Below are 20,626 nucleotides of genomic sequence, written 5' to 3'. Positions count from 1 at the left end.
TTTTTTTTGACACAGAATCTCACTTTGTAGCCCAGGCTGGAGTGCAGTGGCACAATCTCGGCTCACTACAACCTCCACCTTCCAGGTTCTAGCAATTCTTGTAGCTGGGATTACGGGTGTGCGCCACCCCACCCAGCTAATTTTGTATCTTTAGTAGCGACAAGGTTTTGCCATTTTGGCCAGGCTGGTCTTGAAGTCCCGACCTCAAGTGATCCATCCACCTCTGTCTCCCAGAGTGCTGGTGTCCAGCCAGTTTGTTCTGTTGACTTTTTTATTGCTGTTATATGTAAGGTGGGAAGGAGAGGCTGTAGTTTCTAGCATTTTTTTTTTTCTTATTATGTGGTAGAGTTTTTTTTTCCTGTCTCCATTATTGCACCTGTTTGCAAAACGGTAGATGTGACTAGAAAAAGGAGTAGTCATATTAAGATATTAATAGTGATTACCTCTGAATGGTACCTTATTTTTATTTTCTTCTGTTACTATATTTAGAAATATATTTCACAGACAGTTTTGTTGACATGATTTCTAATTCACTAGGTAACTAGGTTTTTGGATCTTACTTTCAAGTACTTATTCCCTATTTTAATGTAGAGAAAGAACACTTTCATTTGAGTAATAAAGTAAGCTTTATTGCCTTAATATCTTTGCAGGGTTTAAAGAGATTGTTCTTTAGCTGATAGAAAACAGCTCAAATCATGCAGTTTCATGGGACCTCTTATCTTCTTCAGAGCTGTCACAGTAGGATGGGAACCCCAGATAACTTTTGTCTAGTAGTTTTTTTTTGAGACAAAGTTTCACTCCTGTTGCCCAGGCTACTGGAGTGCAATGGCACAATCTCAGCTCACCTCCCAGGTTCAAGTGATTTTCCTTCCTCAGCCTCTCAAGTAGCTGCAATTATAGGCATGCGCCACCATTCCTGGCTAATTTTGTATTTTTAGTAGAGACAGGGTTTCTCCCTGTTGATCAGGCTGGTCTCAAACTCCCGACCTCAGGTGATCCACCTGCCTCAGCCTCCCAAAGTGCTGGGAGCCACCACGCCTGGTCTCTTGTCTAACAGTTTTTCTACTTACTACCATCTGTATCATTGTATACATTTTTGCCTTCATATTGTATCTCCATTCTAGACCATATATTTTATTCTCCAACAGTAGGAGTACTTGTCATAATATAATTTTGATGTCACTTTTCTCCTGTTAGAATACATTCTTTTTCTTAGAAAATTTCAGGTGACTCCTTTAACACTTTTACTATTTAAAAGACTACTTGTTAGTGACCCTTCTTTTTTTTTATTTTTATTATCTTTTTGACAAAGGTCAAACCATGAGACCCTTCTATAGTCAAATAAAGAATGTTTTTATTTTTCAAGGAAAGTGATTGTTTAGCTCTATTTTACAATGAACCAGAGGCAATTTAAGAAGGTTAAGTAACTTAGGGTCTCACAGTTTCTAAATGGTAAAATCATTCTTAAGCATAGCTTGTGACATACAACTCAAGTATACTTTGTTACACTACCTTACAAGAGTTTTTGCTCTTTAAGGATTATAAAATCAAAATATGCAAATATGAGTATAAATAAAAAATGAAATACTATTACACCAAAGCCATACATAGTTACCAGGAGTGGAGAAGAAGTAATGTATTTGAACTATTTATAAAAACCTAAAAAGTTAAATGTATAATTTCAAATTTTTGTGTACATTTATTTGACTTTAAGAATGAGTTAAATTCATTTTCTTCTATAGGTACCACAAGTTGATTTGGGGACCCTATAAAATGGATTCCAAAGGAGATGTCTCTGGAGTTCTGATTGCAGGTGGTGAAAATGGAAATATTATTCTCTATGATCCTTCTAAAATTATAGCTGGAGAAAAGGATGTTGTGATTGCCCAGAACGACAAGCATACTGGCCCAGTAAGAGCCTTGGATGTGAACATTTTCCAGGTTAGACTTTGACATTTATTTATAATTCTTAGACTATGTGCTGCTCATTAGAAATAAATATATGACTACTGTGCCTCAGTTTTGGAACTGAAAGCTTAAAAAAAATGTGTGGCTATACAGGTTGATGAGTGTTTTGTTGTTGTTTTATTTTATTTATTTTTGATGCAATGGCTCGGATCCGAACAAGTGTTTTTTAAAGAATTGTGGGTTCAGAGTTGAGATCAGGGTTAAAAATACTAACTCAGTGAAAAGGATCAGGCTGATAGATTTAAGTCTGAAGATGTCATGCCATTTGATGAGACATTTTACAAACATTAAGAACCCCATAGGTTGGAAACCTTGCCTTTTAAAAGTTTGTGCTAGGTCAGTGTTAGGCTGGTGCTATGATGTCCAGGTTAATTCACTGTTTTAATAATTGAGAAATTTTGTATTTATTACAAAGAGATTACTGCTTTGTGAAATAATTAGAAATTAAATGTAATGCAGATTTAACAAATGGTCAATTAAGATCTTTGTACTGTTGCCTTCATAAACATTACTGGATGTTAATTATATGAGTGCACAGCTTAATAAAGATCTTGGCCTGAACAAGATGGTAAAACCCTGTCACTATAAAAAATGCAAACAGGGTGGTTTGGGCGTGGTGGTTCAAACCCATAATCGCAGCATTTTAGGAGGCCAAGTTGGGTGGATTACAAGGTCAAGAGATTGAGACCATCCTGGCCAACATGGTGAAACCCTGTCTCTACCAAAAATACAAAAATTAGCTGGGCATGTTGGCACACGCCTGTAGTCCCAGCTACCTGGGAGGCTGAGGCAGGAGAATTACTTGAACCCAGGAGGTGGAGGTTGCAGTGAGCTGAGATCACGCCACTGCACTCCAGCCTGGTAAAAGAGCAAGACTGTCTCGCCGGGTGCAGTGGATCACGAGGTCAAGAGATCAAGACCATCCTGGTCAACATGGTGAAACCCCGTCTCTACTAAAAATACAAAAAATCAACTGGGCATGGTGGCGCGTGCCTGTAATCTCAGCTACTCAGGAGGCTGAGGCAGGAGAATTCCCTGAACCCAGGAAGCGGAGGTTGCGATGAGCCGAGATCGTGCCATTGCACTCCAGCCTGGGTAACAAGAACGAAACTCCGTCTCAGAAAAAAAAAAAAAAAAAAGCAAAAGCAAACAATTAGCAGAACATGGGGGCACATGCCCCACTACTTGGGAGGCTGAGGCAGGAGGATGGCTTTAGCCCAGGAGTTATAGGCTACAGTGAGCTATGGTCATTCCGCTGCACTCCAGCCTGGGTGACACATTAGAGACCCTGTCTGGGAAAAAAAAAAAGACCTTGAATTAAGAGCATACTAGATTACAACAACCAAAACTAAGTATTAAGAAAATTGTAAATAGTTTCTTTTCTTATATTATAAATACTTAGGATATAGCAATACAGAAACCCAACTTGTTTATTTTGTTGCTGTTGTTGTTGTTTGTTTTTTGAAACAGTGTCTTGCTCCATTGGCCAGGCTGGACCACAGTGGCTCATGGCTCACTGTAGTCTTGATCTCCTGTCATCCTGCTGGGATGACAGGCATGAGCCACAACACTTGGCTAATTTTTGTAGAGACGGGGTTTTTCCCTCTTGCTCAGGCTGGTCCTGAACTCCTGTGCTCAAGTGATCTGTCTGCCTCGGCCTCCCAAAGTACTGTGACTACAAGCGTGAGCCGCTGTGCCCGCCCTTCATTTCTATACTTTGTGGTGTCTGCTCTTTAGTTAACTCCTTTGTTAATTGTATTAAATAGCTGCTGATTTTTAGTAAAGTATTTTGTGTTATAGGTAGCTCCTACCATAGAATTTCTCTCTTTTTTTAGTTATATGCCAGTTGAAAAGAGAATAATTTGTAAGAGTAAATAGTAAATAAGATGAAGGTCAGTATATGAAGCCCATTATGTTCCTGTACTTTATGTTACAATTTTAAGTTCTTTTTGACCCTTAAGGTATGTAACAGAGAAAACCCAGAAATATTGCCACCTGGAACAAGATTGAGTGTAAATGGACTAGAAATATGTGAAGAGTTATGACAAGCGATTTTACTAGTGCTGTATTGATTCAGCTCTGGAAGCTGGCTTTGAGTTATCCTGAGAAAGATGCCAGAGTTTTAGGATTCAGCTTTTTCTGAAAGCAATAATTGATAACCTTTTGAATCTTACAATTAAATCTCTTTCCAGAGATGCAGAGATATAAACAGTAATTCCTACATGGTTGCATGACTGATTAAGAATATAGCCATATAGTTTTTAAAATAATATCTTACATTAAAATTAGTAGACATCTTTTGTCTTTAAGTAGAATTTTATGTTTTTTCTAGAAAACTTTAAATTTTGAAATAATTATACTTAATTTAGAAATTCATGCATGTTTTTCACTTTTTAAATTAAATGGAAAAATTGTATATGCTACATCTACTATCTTTCTAGCTCTGAACTGAGTTATTCTGAATTCTCTTAATTATTCATAAGTGCTATTTAGTTGTGGTTTCTTGTTACAGACTAATCTGGTAGCTTCTGGTGCTAATGAATCTGAAATCTACATATGGGATCTAAATAATTTTGCAACTCCAATGACACCAGGAGCCAAAACGCAGGTATTATATTGATTTTGATCATTGTAATAAAAAAAGCAAAAAGTAGTTCTTTTAAAGCTAAATTAAGTTTTAATTTTTAAGGCTTAATTCACTTTTAAGGCTTCTCACACAAAACATATATGTTTAAAATCATTGTTTAGATGTTACTGGTTTTTCTTCAGTAAAATATTAGTAAATATGTTTCTTCAGAGTATCAGTGCGTCCTTCAAGAGTAAATATTTATTCAGCACCTACCACCTGGTAGACACTGGCCATTGTACTAGGCAAAATGAACAAAAATCCTTAATAGTATAATTATTTTTGTTCTTTGTGTGATAGCTGCTCTGTATTTTAGCAACAACTAAACTTCTTTAGAAATATTCAGACAGTCCGGGCATGGTGGCTCATGCCTATAATCCCAGCACTTTGGGAGGCTGAGGTGGGTGGATCACGAGGTCAGGAGATCGAGACCATCCTGGTCAACTTGGTGAAACCCTGTCTCTACTAAAAGTACAAAAATTAGCTGGGCATGGTAGCACGTGCCTGTAGTCCCAACTACTCGGGAGGCTGAGGCAGGAGAATTGCTTGAACCCAGGAGGCGGAGGTTGCGGTGAGCCGAGATCGCACCATTGCACTCCAGGCTGGGTAACAAGAGTGTAACTCCATCTCAAAAAAACAAACAAACCAACAAAAAACAGAAATACTCAGATAAGACCATGGAAGGCAAGGTTTAAAAATAAATAACCTCAAGCCCTTTGCTTGTGTATTTCTAGTAAGTTTGGTAAGAACAGTCTTCCCCTAGTCTTCCTTGAGTTTCTTTATGTTGTATAGGCTTTCTAACTTGAGTAGCCGTTGCAACTGGCTCTAACATTTTGGCAATCTGAGAGGTAGCATAATGATAGCATATGCACGCACTACCATTTATATTTTGCTAATAGTCTAGGCTGTAACTTTTGCCCTGCCTAGTTTTCTGTCATAGTCACCAACATCTAGTTTGTGGTCCATGATCTACCTTGCAGCAGTTGCAAAGTTAAGAAACAGTACCACCTGGAATATATCAGTTTATAGCAGGAATTCAATCAAATGCTTGTTAAATGAGATATTATTAAACAAGATAATACATTTGAAGTGGCATGTACCTGCGCTTTAAACTGTATTATTGTATGTACTGAGAATGTAGAGATGTAGGAGTAGAAAGCAAATTTGTGGGATAAATGGATTAAATTTTTAAGTAATCCACTTTTCAAAATGAATGGTCCAATTTTGCAGTTAAATTTCATTATAATGGAGAAACAGTTTTTATTAACAGTTTATTCCTTGTAGCCTCCGGAAGATATCAGCTGCATTGCATGGAACAGACAAGTTCAGCATATTTTAGCATCAGCCAGTCCCAGTGGCCGGGCTACCGTATGGGATCTTAGAAAAAATGAACCAATCATCAAAGTCAGTGACCATAGTAACAGAGTAAGTATATAATTGACTTGTGATGAACATGTTGTATTTCTGCTGTAGGTATTCCTATATTTTTTGTCAGAGTTGACAACAGTCAAATTTCTGTGAAGTCAAATCCTGTTTTTTCATTAATCAATCCTGTTAGAATGAATGTTTGGTTTTTTTCCTTTCTGGGAAAAGTCATAAAATCCTCAATAAATATGTTGGATATTATTAATGATGAAGAGAGATTGGTTAATCAAGGAACTTATTCCATGATATACTGGTTGTTTTTTGCTTTGCTGTTTTAAAACATTGCAGCAACTTTTTTTCTTTTTTGAGACAGAGTCTCACTGTTGCCCAGTCTGAAGTGCCAGCGGCACCATCTCAGCTCACTGCAACCTCCGCCTCCCGGGTTCAAGTGACTCTCCTGCCTCAACCTCCTAAGTAGCTGGGATTGCAGGCAAAGAGCCATCATGCCCAGCTAATTTTTGTATTTTTTATTAGAGATGGGGGTTCACCATGTTGATCAGGCTGGTCTCAAACTCCTGACCTCATGATCTGCCTACCTTGACCTTCCAAACTGCTGGGATTACAAGTGTGAGCCACCATGCCTGACCATTGCTGCAACTTTTTAATTCATCTTTAGCTTTTCTTAGAATATAGAAATTTTTCCTGCTGGAAACTTCATCACTGTGAACTTGTAGTATTCGACTTCTTGGCCTCATCTCTTCCTCTGATTAGGCAGTGCTAAATGAGCTAATATCTTTCTGGCCCTTGCCCATAGACCACATTAAATTCTGAACCTTGTAGGTATCTTAATTTTTTTTATGTAATTGGGTACTATAAAATAATTTAGATATAATTAAGAGCCTTGTTTTTGTTTACGATTACATTGGATAGTTTGACATTTTCTAAAATAAGTTTGTCAAAAGTCAGAGAATACATATGTAATTTAAAAACAACAATAACAACAAAAAACTGGGAGAACATTTCTTCAGAGTATTGTTTTCAAGTGAATCAGCAGTTTTAAAACAGAAGTTTCAATGGAATGAACCATACCAGCAGCATTTTAGTCATTTTCTGGAACATTTAATAGAATCTGAATTTCCAAATAGTTCTTAATAATGTTAATTTATCCCATATGAAAATTTAAATAAGTTTTTAAAAGATATTTTGTCTCGATTTTTCTGATAAAATAGAGGAAAAATGTGGGGGTTTCTTGTGTCTTGTGTGTGTGTTAATCTTTTTGTGCTTTTTAGGTTTTTTTATTTTTTTTATTTTTTTATGTTAATGGAGTCTTGGTTGCTGTGTCGTCCAGGCTGGAGTACAGCGGTGCGATCTTGGCACTGTAACATCTGTCTTCCTGGTTCAGGTGATTCTCCTGCCTCAGCCTCTCGAGTAGCTGGGATTACAGGCACCTGCTACCACATCCAGCTAATTTTTATATTTTTAGTAGAGACGGGGTTTCACCATATTGACCAGACTGGTCTCGAACTCCTGATCTCGTGATCCACCTGCCTTGGCCTCCCAAAGTGCTGGCGTTACAGGCATGAGCCACCGTGCCCAACCTCTGGGTATTAATCTTTTAACTATTTTTTTCCCATTTCTCTGAAAGTATTTTAAATGTGAAAAAATGCTTTCTCTGCTGGCCAGGCGTGGTGGCTCATGCCTGTAATCCTAGCACTTTGAGAGGCTGAGGTGGACGAATTGCCTGAGCTTAGGAGTTCAAGACCAGCCTGGGCAACATGGTGAAACTCCTTCTCTACTAAAATACAAAAAATTAGCCAGACATGGTGGTGCATGCCTGTAATGCGGCTACTGGAGAAGCTGAGGTGGGAGAATCGCTTGAACCCAGGAGATGGAGGTGGCACTGAACTGAGATTGTGCCATACTGCACTACAGCCTGGGTGACAAAGTGAGACTCCATCTCAACAAACAAACAAATAAAATGAAATGTTTTGGTTTTTTTTTTTTTTTTGAGATGGAGTTTCACTCATGTTACCCAGGCTGGAGTGCAATGGCGCGATCTCGGCTCACCGCAACCTCCGCCTCCTGGGTTTAGGCAATTCTCCTGCCTCAGCCTCCTGAGTAGCTGGGATTACAGGCACGTGCCACCATGCCCAGCTAATTTTTTGTATTTTTAGTAGAGACGGGGTTTCACCATGTTGACCAGGATGGTCTTGATCTCTTGACCTCGTGATCCACCCGCCTCGGCCTCCCAAAGTGCTGGGATTACAGGCTTGAGCCACCGCGCCCGTCATGAAATGTTTCTTATAGTTTTGATAGTGAAACTCATTTTTGGTATACAGTTATTCTGACCCAGAATGGTTTTGTGTGTATCAAATAGCTGGATTCATTGAGAAAACATTCAGATATCTTACTTTTAAGACTACAGTTTAAGATGTTCAATAAAATTTAGTAGTTTTACATTTATTTTGTTTTGTTCCTTCAAATAAACCAAGGCTGGGTGCGGTGGGTCACGCGTATAATCCCACCACTTTGGGAGGCCAAGGTGGGTGGATCATTTGAGTTCAGGAGTTCAAGACCAGCCTGACCAACATGGTAAAACCTCATATCTACTAAAAATACAAATATTAGCCAGCATGGTAGCTTGCGCCTGTAATCCTACCTACTTGGGAGGCTGAGGCAGGAGGATCACTTGAACCTTGGGGAGGTAGAGGTTGCAGTGAGCTAAGATAGTGTCACTGTACTCCAGCTTGGCCAACAGAGTGAGAGTATCTTGAAAAAGTAAATAAGTAGGCCAGGCAAGGTGGCTCACGCCTGTAATCCCAGCACTTTGGGAGGCAGAGGTGGGCGGATCACGAGGTCAAGAGATTGAGACCATCCTGACCAACACGGTGAAACCCTGTCTTTACTAAAAAGTACAGAAATTAGCCGAGGATGGTGGTGGGCGCTTGCAGTCCCAGCTACTTGAGAGGCTGAGGCGGAAGAATCGCTTGAACCAGGAGGCGGAGGTTGCAGTGAGCCGAGATTGACCCACTGTGCTCCATCCTGGTGTCAGAGCAAGACACAGTCTTAAAAAAAAAAATAAACAAAATAAAATAAGGCAAAGCTGATATTTTTTACTATTTGTTTTAATAAAGGCATATTTCTCATTTGAGTAATCAAATTACTTTTCATAAAGTAATTTGATTCATAAAATGTGAACCTTAACTGTCTGCAGATGCATTGCTCTGGGTTGGCGTGGCATCCTGATGTTGCTACTCAGATGGTCCTTGCCTCTGAGGATGACCGGTTACCAGTGATCCAGATGTGGGATCTTCGATTTGCTTCCTCTCCACTTCGTGTCCTGGAAAACCATGCCAGGTATCATGCTGCTGTTCTAAAGAACTTGATTTGTTTATTTTCTGAACATATTTACTTCTTAAATTATCAGGTATTTTTTTTTTAATTAAGGAATGTACTTTTATAAATGTTAGTGTAAGTGGCTTATTTTTATTTTAAGCTATAGTTATCTGATTTTATATCCCCCAAAAATGGTAGCCAAATGATAGCATAACAAAACAAATATATGTGAAAGAATTTTCCACGTATTTCAAGTAATAACTAATAGATCAAAATTTAGTATACTACAGTACTTTGGGATGACCCTTGAAATTTATTATACCATTTGACCTTTATTAGGGTTGTCATACTTTAAAAGTTGAGTCTTCCATAACATTTGATGTTAAGCAACAGTTTAAAGTTTATTTCTAAATTTTTATTGATAATTTAAAACAAACATTTTTGAGAAAATAGTTCATTGTGCTTTCAATTTTAATAATATGTGGGTGCTCTAAGCTGATGTGGGAATCTTACTAGTTTTAGTATCATTAAATTTTATTACTAATTTTGCAAATTTCTTATGATTGATATTCAGATACCCAGACACATTCCTTTTAATGCTGTAACATTTCCTAAGTACTTTTGAGCTTTTTTCATCTATCATCTTTAGAAATAAATAGACTTTTTTTTTTTTTTTGAAACAGTTTTGCTTTGTTGCCCAGGCTTGAATGAAGTAGTCAGTCATGGCTCACTGATGACTCAAACTCCAGGGCTTAAGCAATTATCCTGCGTCAACCTCCTATGTAGCTGGGACTGCAGGCATGTGCCATTGCACCCAGCTAGAAGGAAGTCTTTTTAACTTCTATTTGTTTTCTTTTTCTTTTTTTTTTTTTTCTTTTGAGACAGAATCTCACTGTCACCCAGGCTTGGAGTGCAGTGGCGAGATCTTGGCCCACTGAGGCCTCAACCTCCTTGGGTTCAGGTGATCCTCCCACCTCAGCCTCCCAAATACTTGGAACTACAGGTGTGAACCATGCCCAACTAATTTTTCTATTTTTTTAAAGACAGGGTTTTGTCATGTTTCCCATGTTGGTCTTGAACTCCTGGGCTGAAGTGATCCACCCACCTCAGCTTCCTAAGTGCTAGGATTACAGGTGTGAGCCACCATACTCCTGTCTTAATGAGTCTTAATGTTTGCGATAATTCCTTGAGCTTCTTATAAAGGAGAAAAGTCTGGTCAAAATGTTACGCTATGTAGATGTTATGCTTCAATCAGATTTTTAATAAAGAAGTGTTGATTTTGAGAAGTTTTAATATTTTTTCTCATGTTATTTAAGATTGTATTCATTAATTCAACAAATACTCATTGAATATGTACCCTGTACTAAGCACTGTACCAGGATTCATAATAAAACAAAAATCCCTGCCCTTAGGGAGCCTACTTGGTAGACGGAGAACAGCTAACATTTACATAGCATGTAAAGTTTATAAGCACTTTACATATTAGCTTGATTCTCTTACTAACATTAATAGTGTAGGTACTATTATTGCCCCGTTTTACAGATCAGAAATGGAAGCTCAGCAAGGTTAAACTTGCTCAAGGTTATATGACAGGCAAGCACTGACTTCCGGTCTAAACAGTCTGATCCCAGAGTCTTAATACTATACATACCAAGTGTACTTCTCTAATTCTCAATTTTCTTCCTCTAATAAGTGAAAGAGTTGGATATGAGATGATCTTTAAATTCCCTTCTAGTTCTACGATGCTGTGATTATTATTATTTTTTATTTATTTATTTTTTTTGAGATGGAGTCTTGCTGTCGCCCAGGCTGGAGTACAGTAGCGCGATCTCAGCTCACTGCAACCTCTGCCTCCTGGATTCAAGCTATTCTCCTGCCTCAGTCTCCTGAGTAGCTGGGATTACAGGCGCCCACCATCATGCCTGGCTAATTTTTGTACTTTTAGTAGAGACGGGGTTTCGGCATGTTGGCCAGGCTGGTCTTGAACACCTAACCTCAGGTGATCCGCCCACCTCAGCTTCCCAAAGTGCTGGGATTACAGGTGTGAGCCACCACACCCGGCCAATGATGTGATTAAAAAAGAAAATACTAAGAAAAATCTAAATGTCCTCTAAGATACCATATAAAATAGATTTCTTTAAAAGACACTCTTGGTGCTGTGGCTGATACCTGTAATCCTAGCATTTTGGGAGGCAGAAACAGGCAGATCCCCTGAGGTGAGGATTTCAAGACCAGCCTGGCCAACATAACAAAACCCTGTCTCTACTAAAAATATAAAAATTAGTTGGGCGTGATGTCTCCATGCCTGTAATCCCAGCTACTTAGGAGGCTGAGGCAGGAGAATCACTTGAACTCAGGAGGCAGAGGTTGCAGTGGGCTGAGATTGTGCCACTGCACTCCAGCCTGGGCAACAGTGTTTGATATAAAGACTTACTTTCCTTTGGGTAGATACTGAGTAGTGGAATTGCTGAATCAAATACTAGATCTACTTTTAGTTCTCTGAAAAATCTCCATACTGTTTTCCATAGAGGATAGAGGTTATACTAATTTACATTTTTATCAGCAGTGTATATATGTTCTTTTTTCACCACAACCACATCAGTATCTATTGCTTTTTGACTTTTTAATAATGGCCATTCTGGCTGGGGAAAAGTGGTATCTCATTGTAGTTTTAATTTGCATTCCCTTGGTGATTAGTGATGTTGAGCATTTTTTCATATTTTTTTGGCCATTTTTGTATCTTCTTTTTTAATTTCACCCTGTCACCAGGCTGAAGTGCAATGGTACAGTCTCAGCTCACTGCAGCCTCTGCCTCCTGGGTTCACGCAATTCTCCTGCCTCAGCCTTTTGAGTAGCTGAGACTACAGGCGCACACCACCATGCCTGGCCAATTTTTGTAATTTTGTTAGAGAAGGGTTTCACTATGTTGGCCAGGCTGGTCTCGAACTCCTGACCTCATGTGATCCACCCACCACAGCCTGCAAAAGTTCTAGTATTACAGGCGTTAACTACTGTGCCCAACCTGTGTATCTTCTTTTGAGAAGTGTCTAGGCATGTCATTTGCCCACTTTTTGATGGGATTATTTGGCTTTTTTCTTGCTGATTGGTTTGAGTTTCTTATAGATTCTGGGTATTAGTCCTTTGTCAGATGCAGAATTTGTAAATATTTTCTACTAGTCTGTGGATTGTCTGTTTACTATAACGTTTCTTTTTTTTTTGCTGTGCTTAAGCTTTTTAGTTTAGTTAGCTCTCATTTGTCTATTTTTGTTTTTGTTGCATTTGCTTTTGGGATCTTAGTCATAAATTCTTTGCCTAGGCCAATTTCCAGAAGAGTTTTTCCTAGGTTTTCTTCTAGAACTTTTATAGTTTCTGGTCTTAGGTTTAAGTCTTTAATCAATTATATGTTGTGTTGGAGGTCAGTTGGTTGTAAGTACTTAATTTTATTTCTAGGTTCTCTGTTTTGTTCCATTGCTCTGTGGATCAACTTTTATACCAAGACCATGCCATTTTGGTTACTGTAGCCTTGTCATATAATTTGAAGTCGGGTAATGTGATGCCTCTAGGTTTGTTCTTTTTGCTTAGGATTGCTTTGGCTATTTAGGCTCTTCTTTTCTAATTCTGTGAAAAATGATGTTGGTACTTTGATGGGAATTGTATTGAATCTGTAGGTTTCTTTGGACAGTGAGATCATTTCACAGCACTGATTCTTCCAGTCCATGAGCATAGGAAGTATTTCCATTTATTTGTGTTATCTGTGATTTCTTTCAGTGGTGTTTTATAGTTCTTGTAGAGATTTTTTACCTCCTTGATTAAGTATATTCCTAAGGATTTTATTTTTGCAGCTGTCTTAAAAGGGATTGAGTTCTTGATTTGACTCTCAGGTTGTTTGCTGTTGGTGTACAGCAGTGCTACTAATTTGTGTGAATTGATTTCGTTACCTGAGACCTTATTGAGTTTATTTGTCAAATCTAGGAGTCTTTTGGAGGAATCTTTAGGGTTTTCTAGGTATACAGTCTTATCATCAACAGAGATAATTTGACTTCCGTATTTATTTACAGTTTGGATGCTCGCTCTTTTTCTTGCCTGATTGCTTTGGCTATCACTTCCAGTACTGTGTTGAATGGAAACTGGAAAGAGTGGTGGAAGTGGGCATCCTTGTTTTATTCCAGTCTTATGGGGGGGTGCTCTCAACTTTTCCCCATTTAGTATGAGGTTGTTATGTTGTTATATATGGCTTTTTATTATTTTGAGATATGTTCCTCTTTTGCCAAGTTTGTTGAGGGTTTTTATGGTAAAGAGATGCAGTATTTTATCAGATGCTTTTTCTGCATCTATTGAGATGACCATATGGGTTTTGTTTTTAATTCTGTTTATGTGGTGGATCACATTTATTGACTTACGTGTGTTGAACCATCCCTGCATCCTTGGGATGAAACCCACTTTTTGACCATGGTGTAGTATCTTTTTGATGTGCTGTTCGATTTTGTTTGCTGGTATTTTGTTGAGGATTTTTGCATCCATGTTCATTAGGAATATTGGTCTGTAGTTTTTTTTTTTGTTGTGTCTTTTCCTAGCTTTTTGTATCAGAGTGATTCTGGCTTCATGCAATGAGTTAGGGAAGATTCCCTCTTTGTAAGTCTTTTGAAATAGTTTGAGTAGGATTGGCACCAATATCTGGTAGAATTTGTATACCTTGAAATTCTTGACGTGCATGATTGTATTCTGGAGTGGGAGGCAGTTATAAAGTACATTATTGATATAATGAGGAAATTTGCATATGGACTATATATTAAAAATAGCATTGCATATCAATAATAAATACTTACCCCCCCCGAGTCTTGGGGAAAAAAAGACATTATTGATATGCAATGCTATTTTTAATATATAGTTCATATTCACCCAGGCTGTCACCGAGGCTGGAATGCAGTGGCCTGATCTCCGCTCACTGCAACCTCCGCCTCCTGGGTTGAAGCAATACTTCTTCCTTAGCCTCCTGAGTAGCTGGGATTACAGGCATGCACCACCATCCCCAACTAATTTTGGTATTTTTAGTAGAGACGGGGCTTCATCATGTTGACCAGGCTGGCCTTGAACTCCTGACCTCGTGATCCACCTGCCTTGGCCTCCCAAAGTGCTGGGATTGCAGGTGTGAGCCACTATTCCTGGCCAATAATAAATACTTTGAATGTGTAATTATATAGGAGAATGTTCTTATCCCAGAAGGTAAGTTTAGGGATGATGTATCATGATATCTTCAGATTAATTTTCAAATGGCTAATTGGTATGTCTACATTTATCCCAGTATGAAAAGTGTTGGAGTGTGTGTGAGTGGGCCCTGTAATGGAATAGTATCTTGTCCAGGGTTTGTTCCCGATTTGCACTCTGAGCTGCCATGATAGGCTCTGGACACCTGCGATCCGGAACTGGAATAACCAGGTTGGAAAATGAATGAATACAACATACTGTAAAATAAAAATTTGTAACATACATGATGATCATAGAAATTCATGGCAGTAAACAATATGGTATAAAATTAATCATCGCATCTGTCATTTTTTTTTTTTGTTTGGTAAGTGGAAGCCTGACAATTTTCACTTTATAAACTTATTTCTTGATTTAATCCATCCACTGCCTCTACAACCAATGTCATTCACTGAATCACCAAAAAGTGGGTAAATCTCGTTTTTATTAGTCTCTCTCAAAATTTATGTAGGTCACATTTATTTCAGCGTTTAATATTAAAAGTGCAGATCTTTATTTAGAAATTTGATGATGTTTTTGTGATCAGAAATATAGGAACTATTTTTTTTTTAGACAGAGTTTTCCTCTGTGGCTCAGGCTGGAGTGCAGTGGCAAGATCTCAGCTCACTGCAGCTTCCACCTTTCAGGTTCAAGCAATTCTCCTGCCTCAGCCTTCTGAGTAGCTGGGATTACTGTCAGGCGCCACCACATCCAGCTAATTTTTATAGCTTTAGCAGAGATGGGGTTTCACCATGTTGGCCAGGCTGGTCTCAAATTTCTGACCTCAAGTGATCCACCCTCCTTAGCCTCCCAAAGTGTTGGGATTACAGGCATAAGCCACCATGCCTGGCTACCATAGGAACTTAATGTTCATATCAGTTATCAGTTAGTCTGTGGTAAAATTGGTTTTGTTATCTATTGTTTTGCTTAAAGTCACAGTTTCCAAATTAAGTAAGGACTTACTGCAGTTAGATTTCATCCCCATCCATAGGTAAACATTTTACTATACATATCTAAGGGGTGTGTGTGTGTGTGTGTGTGTGTGTGATCCCAATATAGTTTTTATACAAATGGGATAATTTGTGCATATAGATAACCTTTTTCGTTAATCATGAATACTGTATAATGATAAAAAGTTGATTTCCACAAAATGATATGTGTATTTTTTGAAATGGGTCTTGCTTATTTGCCCAGGATAGAGTACAGCTCACTGCAGCCATGAGCTCCTGAGCTCAAGTAATCTTCCTACCTCAGCTTCATGAGTATACCTGGAACTGTAGGCACATACTGCCATACCTGGCTAATTTTCAAATTTTTTGGTAGAGACAGAGTGTTGTTATATTGCCCAGGTTGGTCTTGAATTCCTGGCCTCAAGCAGTCCTCCTGCCTTGGCCTCCCAAAGTATACAGAATAATTTTTATTTACATATTTTCTCATTGAAAGGTGGTCTATAATTTATTATGAAATAGTCTGTTGTGCATTTGTTTTCATTTTTTTTTGCTATCATACATTGCACTATATTGAACATCTATGTCTTTGTTATGATCAGTTAGCATATACATTACTAAGTTGTCTTCTGAAACGATTGCACTTATTTTTATTTCTTTTTCTTTTTAAATTTTATTTTATTTTTGAGTGAGACGGCGTCTCACTCACTCTGTTGCCCAGGCTGAAGTGCAGTGGTGTGATCTCAGCTCACTGCAGCCTCTGCCTCCCGGATTCAAGTAATTCTGCCTCAACCTCCCAAGTAGCTAAGATTACAGGTGTGAGCCAGCATGCCCGGTGTTAAAACTCTTGCATTTAATTGTATTTCCATTAATGTGTGAATCTCCAAAGCTTAGGCAGAAGTAATTGAGATTTGGTTTTCTCAAGATTAAAAATTTCCTTGTTCCTTTGTGTTTTTTATAGGGGGATTTTGGCAATTGCTTGGAGCATGGCTGACCCTGAATTGTTACTGAGCTGTGGAAAAGATGCTAAGATTCTCTGCTCCAATCCAAACACAGGAGAGGTATGGGGAGGAAATGTTTCTCAACCTTGTAGCCCTTGTAGTATATTACTTCTGGCTGTATAAGAAATTTTCTATGTGGATTCTTTAGTGGCTTACTATGTGAAAAGTATGTGGAGGTGTGTGTGCAGTGTTTATTTGGCAGAAATTTTATCAGGAACATTATCTAAGCTCAGCTTTTTAACCAGAAAAATCAGTAATTGAAAATGATATATTTGAAACTAGTAATCATCCTCTCCTCATTTCCAATAATGTGTTTATTACCTAGACTCAGAAATACTTTGATTTATTTCACATGTGGTTTATGGAAATCAGTATCTTCGATGTAGGATTGTTCAAGGTTTGCATCTTTTGCCTGCTTTACCATTCCTGAGGATCCTCTTTCACTTCTGGAAATCGGTAGATATAGTTTTCCAATCTCTCTTCTGAATGATAAAGCAAGAATATAAATTATAGCTTTTATATTTTTACCTTTTTTATGTTAAGGTAGATTATTGCTAGTGATTATGTAGTTTGACGGAACGCTAATAAAAATGAGTGTCTTCGATAAGTTTTCATTCTATATTGTTAAAATTAAAACAAGCCCTTTAGTTATTTGGTTTCTGGTTTAAAAATTGTGGATGTAACAGTGTGAGAATATAAAATCATTAAAGTTAGGGGAGACAAGAGAAAAAAAAGTAATAAATTTTACCACATATCATTTAGGACAAATAACAAAAATCTTAATTTTATACTCTGCCTTGCCAAGTAAATTCAGAATTCTTGGAACTTACTATTTTGTCATCATTTTCTCTGTTATATAACTTAATAAAATAAATTTTTACCTGTGATGTGTTGTATGTGCATGGACTTTGAAGGAAGAGACTTTTAGTACATGCTACACTAAAAAATTAGATTTTGTTCAAATATAAATAAGGAATAGATAAATGATTTAAGTATTCTCAAACTGCATACCTTATCAACCAAAATAAGTACCAAAGACATGAGAACGCTAACTACCTTTTCAATTAATTCTATTTTTTTATAAAATAAAACATTTTAAATGTCACATGGGCCAGGTGTGTTAGCTCATGCCTGTAATCTCAGCACTTTGGGAGGCCAAGGCAGGCTGGCAAAACCCCATCTCCACAGCAAATACAAAAATTAGCTGGCTGTGGTGGCATGTGCCTATAGTCCTAACTACTTGGGAGGCTGAGGTGGGAGGATCACTTGAGCCCAGGAGGTCAAGACTGCAGTGAGCTAAGATTGCACCATTGCACTCCAGCCTAGTCATCGGTGTGAGACCCTGTCTGAAAAAAAAAAAAAGAAAAAAGAAAAAAAGGTCACATGAAGCCAGAGTTAAGTTCATTTGACTTACTGTAAAGTCCTAAGATTTTGCTTCTGTGAATAGCAGTTAACCACCATACTAACTTTGAATTCACAACAAGCTTTACATTGTAAAGATTTCACATAAGCCATTTTCTATTTATTTATTACTACTACTATTTTTTCGTTAGGGTTTTGCTGTCACCCTGGCTGGAATGCAGTGGTACCATAATGTCTCACTGAAACCTTGACCTCCCAGGCTCAGTCAGCCCTCTCACCTCAGCCTCCCAGATAGCAGGGATTACAGGCGTGCACCACCATGCCTTGTCAAATTTTTTTTTTTTTTTAATGTTCCCTGCCACCCCCCACTCCCCAATTTTTAAATTTTTTTGTAGAGGTGGGGTTTCGCTGTGTTTCCCATGCTGGTCTTGAACTCTTGGGATCAAGCAGTCTGCCCACCTTAGCCTCCCAAAGTGCTGAGATTATAGGTGTGAGCACTATTCCTGGCCTCATATAGGCCATTTTCTGTAGTTCTTTTTATGTCCTTTTCTTTCTAAAAGAAGCTGTTAATCCGGATTCTGTTAGGATTCTGCTGTGATAGGAAGGATGTGTACAGTACATGTTTTCTCTCTTGATTAAAAGTCAGATTTCTTAGTGAATTCTTCCCTCTCAAGATTGATTTTAGAAGTTGATCCTAAAGTAATCTAAATATGGTTGATTGGGTCTTAACCAGAGAAAAACAATTGGACAGGACATTAGTGACCTTTTAGAGTTTAAAAAGTTGAGCCTAGGCCAGGCGTGGTGGCTCACGCCTGTAATCCCAGCACTTTGGAGGCCGAGACAGGCGGATCACTTGAGGTCAGCAGTTCGAGATCAGCCTGGCCAACATGGTGAAACCCTGTCTCTACTAAAAATACAAAAATTAGCTGTGTGTGATGGCGGGCGCCTGTAATCCCAGCTACTTGGGAAGCTGAGGTAGGAGAATTGCTTGAGCCCAGGAGGCAAAGGTCACAGTGAGCTGAGGTCACTGCCCCTGCACTCCAGCCTGGGCGACAGAGCGAGACTCCTATCTCAAAAAACAAACAAACAAAACAAAAACCCACCATATTGACTAATAAAGTGTACTGCTCTTTCAAATGTATCCACTCTTGTTTCTGGCTAAAGACACTTTCTATAAAAAATTTTTTTAATTTAGCTGTACTTGTTGACCACATTAATTCAGGTGTTTTGGTTACAAAGTGGCCATGCCATTTTCTGAATTCGTTGTTTGTTTTTTGTTGGCCTAGGTGTTATATGAACTTCCCACCAACACACAGTGGTGCTTTGATATTCAGTGGTGTCCCCGAAATCCTGCTGTCTTATCAGCTGCTTCGTTCGATGGGCGTATCAGTGTTTATTCTATCATGGGAGGGAGCACAGATAGATTAAGGCAGAAACAAGTTGACAAGGTAATAGGAAGTATTAAAATTTTCTATTATAATACCTGAAAAAATATGTATTGTGTAATTATTTTGAAATGACTACTGATTAACAATGCTGGTTAATTGGATAATTGTGATCAAAAAATTTCTTGGATGTGACTGGAAAAAAATGAAGCATAGTTTGTTGTATGGTCAGATTCTGATGTTATTATCTTTTTTAGCTTTCATCATCTTTTGGGAATCTTGATCCCTTTGGCACAGGACAACCCCTTCCTCCATTGCAAATTCCACAGCAGACTGCTCAGCATAGTATAGTGCTGCCTCTGAAGAAGCCACCCAAGTGGATTCGAAGACCTGTCGGTGCTTCTTTTTCAGTACGTGGATTTTGTTTCTATGGTCCATAGACAAAAAGGACTTTTTATACCAAAGTGTTATCGTAGGATCACTCTGATGGAAGAAGTTGGGGTTTAAGTTGGGATTTGAGATGTGTTTGTGGGTGTTTCATCATTCAAAATGGTTTCTCTGAAAAATTGGAACCTACTCTTTTTTCCCCCTTTTTAAAAAATCCTGCTAAAATATACAGGAAATTTATCATTTTAACCATTTTTAAACATACAGTTCAGTGGCATTAAGCACATTTACATTGTTGTGTAACTGTCAACACTCTTTATGTTCCTCCCTTTTTGTAAATTTGTCTTTCTTCCCTCCCTCCCTCCCCTACCGTCTTCTCTTTTCTTTTTTCTTTTCTTTTTACTTTTCATTCTGTTCTTTTGGCAAGGAGGTCCTTCCTCCTATTCATCCTTTTAGCTTTCTTTTTTAATTGCCAACTTTTTTTAATTGCAAAAAATACATAACACAAAATTTACCATCTTAACTATTTTTAAACATACACTACAACCATTTTTTTTGTTTTTGAGATGAAGTGTCGCTCTGTTGCCCAGGCTGGAGTACAGTGCCATGATCTCAGCTCACTGCCACCTCCACGTCCTGGATTCAAGTGATTCTCCTGCCTCAGCCTCCCATGTAGCTGGGATTACAGGTGCATGCCACCACGCCTGGCTAATTTTTGTATTTTTAGTAGAGATGGGGTTTCACCATGTTGGTTGGTTGGTCACTCTGGCCTTGTACTCCAGACCCTGTGATCCACCTGCCTCAGCCTCCCACAGTGCTGGGATTACAGGTATGACTACCATGCCCAGCTTTTTTTTGAAACAGTTTTGCCCCTGTTGCTCAGGCTGGAGTACAATGGTGCAATCTTGGCTCACTGCAACCTCTGCCTCCTGGGTTCAAGCGATTCTCCTGCCTCAGCCTCCCAAAGTACTGGGATTACAGGTATGAGCCACCATGCCCAGCTTTTTT

General features: G+C 38.4%; 1 protein-coding gene across 1 annotated transcript in view; it reads left to right on the top strand.

The window, feature by feature from the left end:
• Positions 1–20,626, top strand: part of SEC31A (SEC31 homolog A, COPII coat complex component) — an 80,796-nt gene that overhangs the window by 15,429 nt on the left and 44,741 nt on the right. Inside the window, exons 3-9 of the mRNA XM_017530184.1 lie at positions 1,743–1,941; positions 4,481–4,576; positions 5,879–6,019; positions 9,174–9,316; positions 16,445–16,544; positions 19,133–19,294; positions 19,489–19,641. Coding sequence (XP_017385673.1) covers positions 1,743–1,941; positions 4,481–4,576; positions 5,879–6,019; positions 9,174–9,316; positions 16,445–16,544; positions 19,133–19,294; positions 19,489–19,641 — 994 coding nt within the window. The remainder of the gene's footprint in view (positions 1–1,742; positions 1,942–4,480; positions 4,577–5,878; positions 6,020–9,173; positions 9,317–16,444; positions 16,545–19,132; positions 19,295–19,488; positions 19,642–20,626) is intronic.

The sequence above is a fragment of the Cebus imitator genome, unplaced genomic scaffold (genome assembly GCF_001604975.1).
Source record: "Cebus imitator isolate Cc_AM_T3 unplaced genomic scaffold, Cebus_imitator-1.0 Scaffold64, whole genome shotgun sequence".
Taxonomy (NCBI): Eukaryota; Metazoa; Chordata; class Mammalia; order Primates; family Cebidae; genus Cebus; species Cebus imitator.
Note: the sequence above shows the minus strand (reverse complement) of the source record. Positions and strands in the feature narration are given on the sequence as shown.